The sequence below is a fragment of the Fistularia commersonii genome, chromosome 16, assembly GCF_037954325.1.
Source record: "Fistularia commersonii isolate RoL2024-O1a breed Wild chromosome 16, RoL_Fcom_v1.0, whole genome shotgun sequence".
Lineage (NCBI taxonomy): Eukaryota > Metazoa > Chordata > Actinopteri > Syngnathiformes > Fistulariidae > Fistularia > Fistularia commersonii.
The window spans coordinates 8,162,231-8,175,566 of NC_141299.1; the positions used below are offsets into that span (position 1 = coordinate 8,162,231).

At 41.4% G+C, this 13,336-nt stretch overlaps 2 protein-coding genes across 11 annotated transcripts; both read right to left on the bottom strand.

Moving 5' to 3' along the window:
• Positions 1 to 558: 558 nt before the first annotated feature.
• Positions 559 to 11,077, bottom strand: mbd3b (methyl-CpG binding domain protein 3b). Of its 10 annotated transcripts, none has more exons than XM_086161278.1 (8): positions 10,726 to 11,077; positions 7,890 to 7,955; positions 7,159 to 7,318; positions 5,026 to 5,163; positions 4,747 to 4,837; positions 4,461 to 4,638; positions 3,944 to 4,096; positions 559 to 1,872 (listed from the first exon to the last, which is right to left on the bottom strand). In XM_086161278.1, exons 1-7 carry the CDS (start codon positions 10,737 to 10,739, stop codon positions 3,949 to 3,951), a joined length of 795 nt encoding a protein of 264 aa, XP_086017404.1. In that variant the 5' UTR covers positions 10,740 to 11,077; the 3' UTR covers positions 559 to 1,872; positions 3,944 to 3,948. The 10 variants fall into 10 exon arrangements, with proteins under 10 accessions (XP_086017404.1, XP_086017407.1, XP_086017406.1 ...); XM_086161281.1 differs by having other exon boundaries at positions 7,929 to 7,955; positions 10,726 to 11,065; XM_086161280.1 differs by having other exon boundaries at positions 7,929 to 7,958; positions 10,726 to 11,065.
• Positions 11,078 to 11,168: 91 nt separating this feature from the next.
• LOC147225777 (cytochrome b-c1 complex subunit 10-like) lies at positions 11,169 to 13,192 on the bottom strand. Its single transcript, XM_086161284.1, has 3 exons — positions 13,066 to 13,192; positions 11,950 to 12,087; positions 11,169 to 11,422 (listed from the first exon to the last, which is right to left on the bottom strand). Exons 1-2 carry the CDS (start codon positions 13,125 to 13,127, stop codon positions 11,967 to 11,969), a joined length of 183 nt encoding a protein of 60 aa, XP_086017410.1. The 5' UTR covers positions 13,128 to 13,192; the 3' UTR covers positions 11,169 to 11,422; positions 11,950 to 11,966.
• Positions 13,193 to 13,336: the final 144 nt, after the last annotated feature.

Here is a 13,336-nt window from a genome sequence, read left to right on the forward strand (position 1 = left end):
TCCAGTAACAGGAGCTGCAGGTATCTGCTGCAAACAGAAGAAAATGCCCCTTGTGCTCCAGTTAGTGTATTCGCCCTTTGTCCAGGCTCTCTCTCTCTTTTTCTCACACACACACACACACACACACACACACACACACACACACACACACACACACACACACACACACACACACACACACACACACACGCACACACACACACACAAACTACTTTACTAGCACACAACTTTACAGTTCTTGATATTACAAGAATGGCAAATAAAAGGCATCTTGATTTGTTTTTATCAAAAATTTAACAAGTAGCTCCAAAATCACTGCTGTAGCTGCAATCTGGACAGCCTTTATCAAATATACAGTCTTCTTCTCCTTTCAACTTTTCCCTTCAGGGGTCACCACAGCGAATAAACCTTCTCCATCTAACTCTATTCTCTTTATCCTCCTCTCTCACACCAGCTACATCCATAAATCTTCTCTTTGGTCTTCATCTAGGCTTCCCGCCTGGAAGCTATGTATTAAGTATTGAAAATAAATTCATAATAGAGACACGGAAACAGCACTTGTGCATACCAACTCATTTTAATATGTAATACAATCAAATTCATTACAGCAATCAGCCTGCTGATATTGAATAGGGAACTTAATTTCAGGCTGACAAATTTTAAACCTCAAATCTTCATGAGCAGGAATTAAAAAAATACAAAACCACTTTTTTCAGATAAATGACATTAAAACTATATCTTGACCTTTTTTTTGCAATCACATCAATTCTGTAAATTCAATTAATTTACAAGGAGACTACATGTAACCATGATATTATTTATTTATTAACTTATTTATTTTTAACGGGAAACTGACGGAAAACAATGCCTTGGCACACAATGTCATGAAGCAGCTATGATGGTGATGGCTAAAGACAAGAACCGCTGTACAATAGAAAGAGTTTCATGGTCATTCTTTACTGTCGCTCTCAGCCCCCTTTCTGTTTTTTTAACTACTTCCCTGTTTTGATTACAGGGCTATTACAGGGCAATCAGTTACATCTTTTGGTTCAATACAAATCAGATTATTTATTTTTTCTTTAGTTTTTTTCAGAAAAGTCCCAAACTTCCATCAAACAGAAGCGTTCGGTCTCTGATCAAACACAAAGCACGACTTTGCTAAAACACAGATGACAAGATTACACAGAAAAGGTGTACATGATTCTGATTTGTGATATTAGTCAAATCCAGTTGCCTCCCTGCCGGCCCTGCTATTGATTTATTTTCTTCTCGTTGTGGTGAAACTCTCCAGGTTCTTTGAAGAGCGTTTCATGTCCTTCTCATAGAGTGCAACATTTAAGTCGGTGGTGAGCTCCATATACAAAACACTCATACCAAACCCAATGAATCAATTAGGCGTCCAAAATCACCTTCTCTGCTGACACAAGGTGTTTTGGGTTTGACACGACTGTTGCAAGAAATGCAACACCACTTAAAAGCCTTGTAGTAAAAAATATTCCTCTGACGGAACTTGAATTTGACAGACGGATAAAATACTTGTCTTCTTTCAGGCGAGACCTTTTGGAAATTTTTAAGTTAAAAATCAACGTTCATTTCATATGCACAGAGTTCCCGTCCAGCAGGGTCGATGCTGAACACATTTCGAGGCTCCCACGTTTTCAGGAAGACCTTTTTTTTTTCCTTTTGCTTCTTTGTTTGTTTGTACTAGCGGGCATCAGGCTCGAGTCAGGGGTAGATACCAGGGAAAAGTTCTTCAGGGTGATAAGGGGAGGATTCTTAATGTTCATGACTGTTCACGTACGTGTGTGTGTGTGTTTGTGTGTGAGTGTTTGTGTGTATGGGCGATGAACAAAATCCAGGCGCCAGGAAATCCTAAGAAATAAAAAAAACAATTAGTTTGGAACTGACATTGACATTTTTGACTGAATCTGCCGCAGACTGGAGAGTGTACGGCTTTTTATTCTATTAAATCAGCACTGAAAGTGGAGGCCATGAGCAGTGCAGGGGGAACAGAGGATGAGGGATCCCGTTCAATCCAACAGTGATAAAAATGCAACATGGACGTCATGTTACCATGACAACAATATCTTAAATAAGCCTGAAGACTGGCAGTTCTGGTCAAAAATATGATTTTCTTTACATTGTGTATTTTATTTTGGATTTTTTTTTTTTCTAATTTCCATGGATAAAAAACATTTTCTTGTCAGCAATTTCAGACTTACAAAGGCGGCTTTTTTGCATCCCAAAGCTGCTCGACTATTCACCTGATATTTGAGAAGGACACATTTTGCTTTCTTCATTACCCAGAATGTGTACTGATGTAAGGAAGGAAAGCTCAGATTTCCACCCTTTGCAACTCCTGTCATTTCTGTGAACTGGCGTATTTCTGATTGTTGTCTTATGGTGGTACCTGGACTTGCCCAAGACATTCCATCTTTCATCCAAGAGGTTTCTTCGGTTTAATCCAACAGGGGAAATTGAGGTACTAAAGCCATAAGAAGCCGCATCAACCCAAATGAGACATGTGACTACTGAAGAAATGGGACTCGAGGGTCCACGGGATGACACATCTGAGACAGGGCTCGCCTGGGACAGGCTTGGCTCAGCAGTGGGTTGTACACTCACCCTGACATCATGCGAGTCGTCAAGGTTACATTCAATGTTCCCTCTAAGCTGTGCAACTGCGCAATTGTGCATTGCTCACATACTGTCAGCTCACAAGAAAACCTATCCAGCGCAAGAGAGTATACTGCAAATGAATTAGATATATAACATTTTTTTCTGTATCATTTTGCCTAACTCGGTGAGTGACAGGTGTCCAGCCAATAATCATATGATACGATGCAGTTACGCTACGGAGCCAATCACGGCATTGACAGTACTTGCGCACGTGCTCTGCCCATACACGCTATATAACAATAATGACAGTGCGGCGGAGTTAAATGACGCTAATTCTAACCCCATATTGTGGCAAAACAAGCAGTAAATATGATAGGTCCACTCACCAAGCCAAAGTAAAAAAGAAATGCGGTTCTTTTAAGTTGGAATGACTGTCCGAGTATGTGCAAATGGAAGAATAAGTGGTGAAACCGGGTGAGATTTTTTCTTTTTCGAGTGAGAAAGGTCTGCTCTGCAAAACATGCAGCGAAGCCAAAGTAGTAAACAAGTTTTCTGATGGAAAAATATGGACTAAATGGAAGCTATGATCCTTGGTGTGATACTGATGTGTGGCCACAGTGTGCACATCTAATGCTGCTCACAGTGGTCCTACATGTACTCAGCAAGGTTGTCTGTACGCCCAGACATATAAAAAATAAGAGGGAACATTGGTTACATTGATCCATGGTGTTCATTCACCTTGGGAGTGATCTAAGGTCTGAACTGGAAATGGCTTAAAGGCTGTCTCATCTGTTGAAAGATGATTTTTCCAATTTAAAGTATAAAGATGACTTATTTTACCTCTCGGCACCCTCTTCTGTCTCGCTTACATACCTGAAACTTCCCACAGTTAGAAATGACTGAAAAAGCCTCTTGGATGAGAAACTAAAACACTTTGGAAAAATGAACCAAGTTCAGGTCCCACGGTAACATTTATTGGCAGGACATGTATGACTGAGTCTCTTCAGACAGACTGCAAGATTTCCATATAACCCGCTGATTAAACAGGCCAGAGTGTTTAACCACTTCCTCCTCCTGCACTTACACAACACTTTGAGCAATTCCTACAGATTCTTGCAGTCTTTGTCATTTAATTATTTGGAAAACACTATCTTCTTTTTGGCACAGGCTGATGACCATAAATTTTAGAACAAATCAAGCAGTTTGAACTGAACCGTGGTCCATGTCCAGTCATCGGGCTGGTCATTGAAAAACATTACCAGAAAATGAACCTTTGTTTTCCCATCAGCATCTACAGGTTGTTTATATCCCACTCATTACCCACCTGTGCTATACACTCTCCATGTCCTCACTGCCATTGCCCTCCTCCTTCACAGCTTCTCCGTCATTGGCAGATTCCTCTACATGGGCCAACATGTCAGCCATCAGCGCTTCCTCCAGCCTTTTCCTCACACTATACACTAGCTCCTCCTGTTTCCTAAATGTACACAACACAAACACAACAGGAAGTGGTTTCATTTGGCAGTTGCAGCCTCCAGTAACTGAATCATCATACAGATGGTCCTTTGTGATGAGCAGGGTCAATCTTTATCATATCGGAACATTATAACTCAACTTATCAAATCAATAGCCAAAGAGTCACAAAGGGTTTTTTTTTTCTTGTATCAGATGTAACTTGGTTTTAGACTGGAAGTCAGTGACACACGAACTGGAGTGACTCTATAAAACATGTCTGACTCCATCTACATGTTTTTTTAAGTCTCAAACAACAATCAGTGACTGTTCGCCTGTTTTTGCTCTCTGCATCGTGGAAAACGTGGCAGAGCAGAATAATCGCTGACCTGATGTCCTCATCTGTGACGATAAAAGCCTTGCAAAGTGGCTGTGCGGTATTGAGCCAGACGCCTGGGTTTTTCTCCACAGCAGCAGAAAGCTGGCCAGTGATTGGCGCGGCACTGGTGTGCAGAGCGCTGGCGATGGCTGACAGGAGCGTCTTGTCTGTGCAGCCTGGACCAACCCCTGAGGCAGAAATAGTCAGAGTTGCAACTGAACTTGGCCTTGATATTTCCTAACATAATTTAAAGTATCACTCAATAGTTTTGAAAAGAATAAACATGTGTATGTTACCCTGCAGGCCTTTCGGTAGCTCCATTGTCTTCACCAACTCTTCTGCGATGTCATAAGCATTAAGCCCACTGAGTTTCTTCTCCCAAAACAACTGAAGACAAACAAAGCGTTAAAGGCTACAAGTGGGTATGACAAAAAACTTCCCTCTTGAAGTACAAAGTATTACATGATCTATAGTAAACATGATCTGGTTTGTCCAGTTGCGCCATTAACGTCTTTCCTCTGCTAAAATGTGTCACAGGTTTGAATAAGAGGATGCAGTCAGTCATAAAAACTCACCTGTCGGGGCTGATCTACAGCTTTCTGTGGATCTGTCTTCACTTTGTTGTTGGGGTGATTTGTAACCTTGGTAACAGGCTGCTTAAAGATTGAGGCTGTCTGTCTGACTGGGAGTGATGTGTTCAAGTCAGGTTTTCCCTTTATATCAGAAACAAAACAAGAAAGAAGAACCCATTAATACCATGTAGAAAGGATGAAGAAAGCAAAGGAACATGCACAAATGTCAGGGGCATGTCAAGCTCAGGAAAGGTTTATACAGATTACAGCAAACAGAATGTTTTAAAGAGGAGTCTTTCAACAAATGCTGCAGTTTTCAACTGCTACTCTGAGGAAACATTAATAGTATAAAAAATGGCCCTGCCAATGACATCAAAAAGACAAGAGCTTGACATCTCAACCTCTTCCACTGCAGTGGAACATACACTGTGCCAGAGTATGTTTGTCTTCCAGTCTTAATTGAAAAGCTGATCATTTCCTCTAACACTGAATAATAAGAGGGCTGCATTTTAAGTTTCATGTGAATAACCCAATATAGAAAATGAGCGGCTGATCTAATCACAGAAGAACTGACAAACACTGAATGAGCCAAAAATGAAATCAAAATTGGTGAACTATATCTGTTTAACAGCATGAGGAAAACCTTGATGTTTGTAATGGAAGAAAACGCTTGGAATCTTTGACTATTGAGAAGAGAGCTTTCCATTCATCACTGAAAGAATCAACATCTTTCTTGGAGAATCATTCAAGATAACATGAAAATATCCATGATGCCATTTAAAGATCAGCAACATAAAACGATGCAGTGGCGTTTCTGGCACTGCTACATTGCTTCTATCTGCCAACTTGAATGTTAATTTCAAATATCCTTGTCCAGGGGTTGGCACACTTTACCACTCAAAGAGTCATTTGGAATCCCTTCCCCACACTAAAGAAAACAACGGGCGCACACAACCCTTTTGAAATTTAAAATGAATTTATACGGCATATAACATTACCTTACTGCCTTTATCCTATGTATAAACAAAATATGTGCATGAACAACAGCAAAGAAAACGAAATTACATTTCTGAATGGAACAAAACATTTTGAACTCTGAAAAAAGACGTTGGGTTGACTTTAAGGTTACTTTAAGCAAAATACTCAACATCTACTTGAGTCCTTCTTGCATTTATGAAAAAAGGCAAAATTTAAGTTACCCACCAGCAGCAAATCCTACAGCCATCCTTTTACTGGCGCGTGCAGTCGCTTTTTAAGAGCGACAAAAATATTTTAACGCGTTTTATTTAGATGTTACAAGATCGCCAAAATCTTCAAATTTAAAATGACTTTTTAAAAATGAACAAACTGAAATAAAATACATTTTAATTAAATACTCATTTATTATTTTCAAAAGCCACAGTGAGCCGCATCAGAGGGATCAAAGAGCCACATGCGGCTCCGGAGCCGCGGGTTGCCGACCCTTGTCCTAGTCATAAGTAGCTTTGACAAATGATAACAACTGACATACTGACGCAGATATCATTGCTTGCTAACACATTTCTTTAATTGTAATGACACTACAGCATATCCCATACCTTCCTATCACCCCTACATCCATTTAACAAGTGAAATTGCTAAATTACTAACAAAGAACAGGGCTATGTTTTGCTTCCTGCAAAAAATTCCCAGCATCCTATACGATCAGAGGACGTAGACAATATTGAAGCACGTGTGATCAACATCTCTCATACAAGTCACTCTTTATGCTTCCCATCCAGTTGTTAGGGCAGTTTGCTATTTGGCCAATAAATTAATAAATCAATTGTTTTCTATTGATTATAGCTGAACATTCCCGGAACCGAAATCTGAATAAGGACTCTACGATCACAGAGCTCAAACTAGTAACACTTCATTTTCTACAGCCAACTACACCTACTTAAATCAGCTACATCTGCACCCGAATTCATTTCATCAGGAAGCAGTGGATTGTGATCTCTATTATTTAGGAACCACACACGGCTTTAGAGAAAAAAATATGCAAACAGCAAAGATTGTTTTTCAAATACAAGATACAATGAGCATGTAACTACCTGGTGTTTGTGGAAGGCCAAGGCCAAGCTGACCACCGCCCGATCACCTGCGTGCGTGTCTCACCTTATTCTGGTTGTTGTTGTCATAGCGCAGCCTCTGGCGGTTCTTGTTGAGCTTGCTCATCAACATCTTCCCCGTACGGAAATCAAAGGAGCTGAGGTCCATCTGGTTACCGAGGTAACGAGCCAGCTGAGGTTTGCTACGGAACTTTTTTCCAGATGGACTAGTAGGAAGGAAGGAAGACAGGAAAAACAATTATTTTTATAAACAGTAGCAACCCCCCAAAAATAAAGACCTGAACAAAATACATCCATGACTGGTTAGCAAACAGATGGACGCTGGAAAAACATTTCAAACAAAAGAGACGGGAACACAACCGACACACACCACAACATGCAACAAGTCAAACGGCAAACACAGGCAGAGCACATCCAAGTCAAACTGCAGTACATTTGTGAAATGGATGCAATCCTAAATGGCAAATCAAAAGCGCTGACCTTGATGACAAGCTAAAGACATTTTCAATGAATACACTGAGCAGGATACACTTTATACACTGACACGCACACTCTCTCGCACAAACACACAAGTACCTTGAATGGTCACAGGACAGAACGTAAACATTGCAGTAGTAACATTTCAGAATGAAAACATTGTAACTCCACTTGTGTTACAACAATATCATACCCTGAGTCATGAGTAACAACTGTGGGTGATTACGTGCTCGCAACTCATGCAAATGTATCTTTACATCACACACCAGTAAACACCAGGAGGATGTACAGCGGGCCTACCACAAACTATACAACCGACCCGCCTCCCCCCTGTCTTGCCTCTGTTCCTCATCTTGCTCTTCTCCTCTGCTAAATGAAAACAAATCTGGCGTTGTTCATTCACTTCAATGGAAAATGAAGAGTGATGGCTAAGGTGACACTGTTTGTTTGTTGTTGTTGTTGTTGTTGTTGATGTTGTTGTTGTTGTTGCTTTGGCTTTTTCTGTTTTTGCGTGGATTCAACAAAGGCGAAAGTCGCTGCTCCTAGCCTGCTTGGTTGACCGGACACCCCCCACTCCTCCGCCCCCTCCTCCTCCTCCTCTCTCCCCTTATCCCGACAATTGAGAGGCGCTAGCCTGGCCGGCCTGCTTGCAAACAGACCCCCCTCCCCTTCCCATCCCAAACTTTTTAACCGACCACCATCTCCCCTCTCTAGTCCTGCCTTGTATCCGTCCGCGAATTCAGTGTCTTGCGCACCTGTAAGTTGTCTTATTTTGGATTTGGTTTCTGTTTTCGAGCCCGTCTTGGTTTATTACCTAAAGTAATAGACATCGCTTTTTCCCGCTGACAAACCCGACTTTCTGGTCACTTCTTCCATTTTCCAGCCCTTGGGGAGAGCAGTGCAATCCCACCTTTTCTTCTCCATTTCCAACGCGAATAGCCTATTAATCCACTGTGAGTTACAGCGAGTAAACAAATGGGGTTTTGGAGAATGGGTCGAGTTTTAAGATGGTAGGCCTGTCGCGTCTGGCGCTTTTGTTTCGACCATGTCACAACATGCGTCCTCTGTCTGGAATGGGATCTCTTTGCTAACATCCCATCTCTTTGTCGTCGCGCAGATCGCTCCGCCGCGGACCTCAGCCACATCACTACCTGCCTGCCTCTCCGGGCCGCGGGGGCTACATCCGCAAGGAAAACATAGGACAGCGTGAAGCCGCCGTGACGCAGGCGGGACAAAACAGGAAATACAATAGGTTTCGCAACTTCACAATAATCGGATAGAGGTTGGCCGTTTCTACGAGAGAAGGTCAAGAACAAAGGGGAGAAGTCCAGGGGGTTTTATTTGCCTTTTTCACAATATTTTCTTTGTGTTCCTGGTGAGATTCTTTGAAGCTGTTGTACCTACTAAAATAGCATCATAGTCTCTGCAATATAAAAGAAGCACAATGTAAAGTCACATTATTTACATTTCATTTTTACATCACATGAAACAGACCACGAACAACAAAAGGCTGTTGTGTATTTCTGCCGTATGATAAAACCCCGATCGACGACACGGGTTCAACTCCACCGAAGTTCACCTGATAATATTGCGTTGCCACAAGACTATACTTTAATTTTCTTTTTCATCCTACTGCATTTTAAATGCACTTTTACCGCTTATCCTCTCACATTCTCAAGTGGGGTGAATAAATATGTTTGTAACGCTTACAAATTCGGGTAGGGAAATATTTCAATGCAGAATAAGTTACTTTTAATGTTTTCCCAAAAAAGATATAATGGGATAACATGAAACACAAATTCAATAGAGAAATGAGACTGCCTGTTGCCTTGTATGAGAATAATACCAACGATAATAATAATAGTAATGGTAGTCATAGCAAATGGGTCGAGTAAGATTGGACAGGACGTTTTTTTTCATTTGAACCAATTCCAAAATGTTTACAAGTAAGTACATCCTGCAAATGTTGCATTGCAATGAATTATTTCATGGTTTACCGGTAACAGAGCAACAATACAACACATTATACTCAACTCAGCTCACTAAGCACATTAATTGCTGAAGTTACTAACTTCCTCTAGTTACATTATATTATATTATAATAGTAATATTGCATTATATACAATATTATATCATATGACAGAGTATAATATTGTATTGAGTGGTTTGTTATTAGATTGTATTAGATTTGATTATTGTCATTGAAATAGTTATCATGCTGAAGGATGGACACATGCACGAAATTGACCCCCCGCCCCCCACAGTGAAAATAAACAATTCTCCGCCATCCATCCATCCATCCATCCACCGCACACAAGCCCTCGTCTCCAAAACCTCAGAATAATCGATCGAACGCAGAGCATTCCGTTTTGTTTTGTTTTGTTTTGAAACACACTTCCGGATGTGCGGTTGCGTCCTCCGTGTGGCGTGACGCTGGTGTCGATCAGCACGGCAATGATAACCTATGGGAAATATTAATCAGCCTCCTGCTTCAAATAGAGCTTAAATATGAATTATTCGAGTGCGGTGACAACCACGACGAGCGCCTCTGGAGGACTGAATCTGGCAAAAAAAAATGTCAAATCTCCTCCGTGCAAAAGCTGCTTCTCGGTCAAGCAGGCGGTGAAAGTTTCATGCGAGCGACATGGAATTGGAAAGCCATTTCCCCACCACAATGCCTACCCTTGTCATTCTGATTTGGAGCCGGCTTTTATGAATGGACAAAGTAGATGTTGTTGATTAAACACAGGGCCCATTTTCGGAGCATGCCATACGTTTATGGACGTTTTATGAATCCATAACGCGGAGGACACATTTGATCCGTGCTGCAAGAATAATCTCGATCGAAACGGCACATTGTCGACGCAAAGAAACGACCCCGTGGTTAATTCTGCGTTTACTGTAAATACAAAGAAGCTCAAAGCGAGAACTCGGTGCGCCGATGGTCGGGGTTTTCGCATATCTCGCTGTGAACATAGCTATCTGCAAACGCGAGACCACCGAGTCTATTTACCCAATCGATTCTAAACATACTTTGGCAAATATGTAATATCGCCATCGACAGGTCGACGGACAGACGGTACAGAAACACATCGAATCGTCGCCCGACGTCTGTTTTTTCGGATGGTATACTTACTCGTTTTTATCCATCTTGAAGACACTATCTGGTTTTGTCCCCTCTCGCTATGTTAAATCCCTTCTCCTCTCTCAGTCCCCTCCCCCTTCCATTGGAGAAATGAAAGACATTATCCACGCAAATTCGCCGTTAGGGCTGATAAAAAAAAATACTGATGTCTGGCGGAAAACCGGTCCCGATACGGTTCCACGGCACCTCTGGGTGACTGTGGCGACTCATATTGCCTTTTGCAAGACACTTACTGGAGAGTAGACATGATTTTCCAGTCTAAATGGCCGTGAGCACTTGACACAGGTTAGGTGCAGTGCTTTAGGAAGTCAGCCGTGCAGAGAGGAGACTTCACGAAAATCCCAAATCGTGAAACATGCATTGCGAACACACATTGCGTGCACAGGCGGTTCAACACAAAAATGCAAGGAAAAGAAAAACCCGCACTAAAAATGTAGACAAAAAAATATTTAATCTTTGGAAGACAAAAAAAATAATGATGGACAAAATGGTTACATTTAAGATTTATTTATACATATTTAGTAATAATGGGTCAAAAATAGCATTTTTACAGTGTATCTTTAGGTCCCAGCTCCTAACAAGCCCTCTGGGACAGATCGCTGAGCCCAGCCCATCATCCCCTTTTTAAGCTTTCTTTGCATTGTGCGAGCCATCCACCTTTGTGCCCCCCGTCCCTGAGGTTCCTCTCCTGTGGACAGACACAGTCCATTCATCAGCTAAGTGTGCACCAAAACATGTCAAAGAAACACCCCGTCTGACCCCTGTCGTCTTACGCCAATCGTGAGCTTCGGTATGGTTAAAATGGCTTCAAAAGGGATCAAACACATAACTTTGATTAAAAATATAAATGTAATACAATCTACGCTGATGGAACAAGGATTACCAAAATTATCTTGGTTTTAAAGGCGATATGTGAAAAGAACACAATGGTCACACCTGAAATAACACCACAATTTGGGAAAGAAAAAAAACAAAAGAACAAAAATAAAGTCAAGGTCTGATTGTAAAGAAGAGAAGAATTTGTTTCACACTACACCAGGTATAAATAAAAAAATAAAAGATGAGAAATAAACCAAGCCCGGACATAAGAGTTTATTGTCAAATTACAACCATCTGCCACAGCTACTAATGCATCTTCTCAGGGGCCTGTGGATTGATGCAACAAACAATTGAGCTCACTTTGATTTGAGTGGGTTGCAATAAATAAACACTCACATTTTTGCCCAAGGTTCCTACTCATCCTTTTTGAACTTCCCTCTAACGTATGGCACGTAGTCGAGAATTAATCGCCAGTCTGTAAAGTGAACCAGCGCGACACCTCCCACTGTTCCCCAGGTAACCAAATTTGGTACCCTGGATGAAAGGACCAGAGAAAGCAATGGAATTCAAGTTATACCACAGCATGGAAATTGAGAGTTATCAAACTATGCACAAGTTATTATCTAGGGTATTGTACTCTATTCTATTAGAAAGAGGTCTGGACAGTTTGATGGAGATGTTTTGATGAGGGGTAATTTGGCGTAACACTAGTTGTGTATATTTTTGTGACAAATGTTCATGTAGGAAAATAATACACACTACTGAAACTCCTGTGCTGACTTGTTAATCAGAGTAGAAAATTGTATTTGCACTGTTAACGTATAAGCATTTGGCAGTTTGAAGTGATGCTATTCCCATATTAGATATTACAAATTAGTTTTCAGATGGTTTGGCTGGGCAGAGGTTCTTTGTGGATTTTTGCAAGTCACGGTCAGTTTTTTTTTTTAAGCGCATTCTTGGATTTCTGCAAAAAAGAAAAAGAAAGTGAAATTTCAAGCCAATCAGAACAGCCCTATAAGGGGCGTGACCTTTACGATATCATTGTTTTGCTCTCAAATACACCACCCCAACCTGGACAGACCTCCCGATGTCTCGTCCACGATGTAGACCGAGGCGTGAAACCAAGAGAGCGCAACTTCTCCGATCTCACGGTTTCCGGCGGAGGCAAACGTACAGTATCTAGCTCATTTGGTAACCGATGACAGTATATGTTAGCAACGGTTTATCAGCAATGGCATAAAATAGAGGATAGTATTGGTGTTGACTAATGCTGAAAACGCAGTTTGGTAATGAAGACATTCAACCGATTACGCCGCTAACAATAGTATCGTTATTATCCCGCTCATCACAAGCAATAGCCGTTCCCTTGACATATGCTAAGCTAAAGACGGCTAACATAAACCGAAACAGGTCACGGGAAAGGACAGAGGCGTTAGTGCCATCGCTTCGAGTCCACCACGGGTAACACAATTGTCAACTCAAAATGTCACTACGCTTAATGATTTCACTTACCACGCCCTTACAATACCAATATACTTGGCACCGATGAATTTATTGAGTATTTTCTGGACCATCCTGACCTTCTCTCGTTACTTCTTTACTCCATGCAATGTTTTCAAGCTGGCGGCTTCCGAGGACCCTGAGCTGCCCCTGTCCCTGCCTGTTTTAAATAACCAGCAGGCTGCGTGCAGCAGTCAAGGGTCGTTTCAGGCCACCATTTCAGAGGTCCCATTATTGCAGACATATCTTAAAGGAGCTGCAACTAAATGGTAGAACAGGCAAC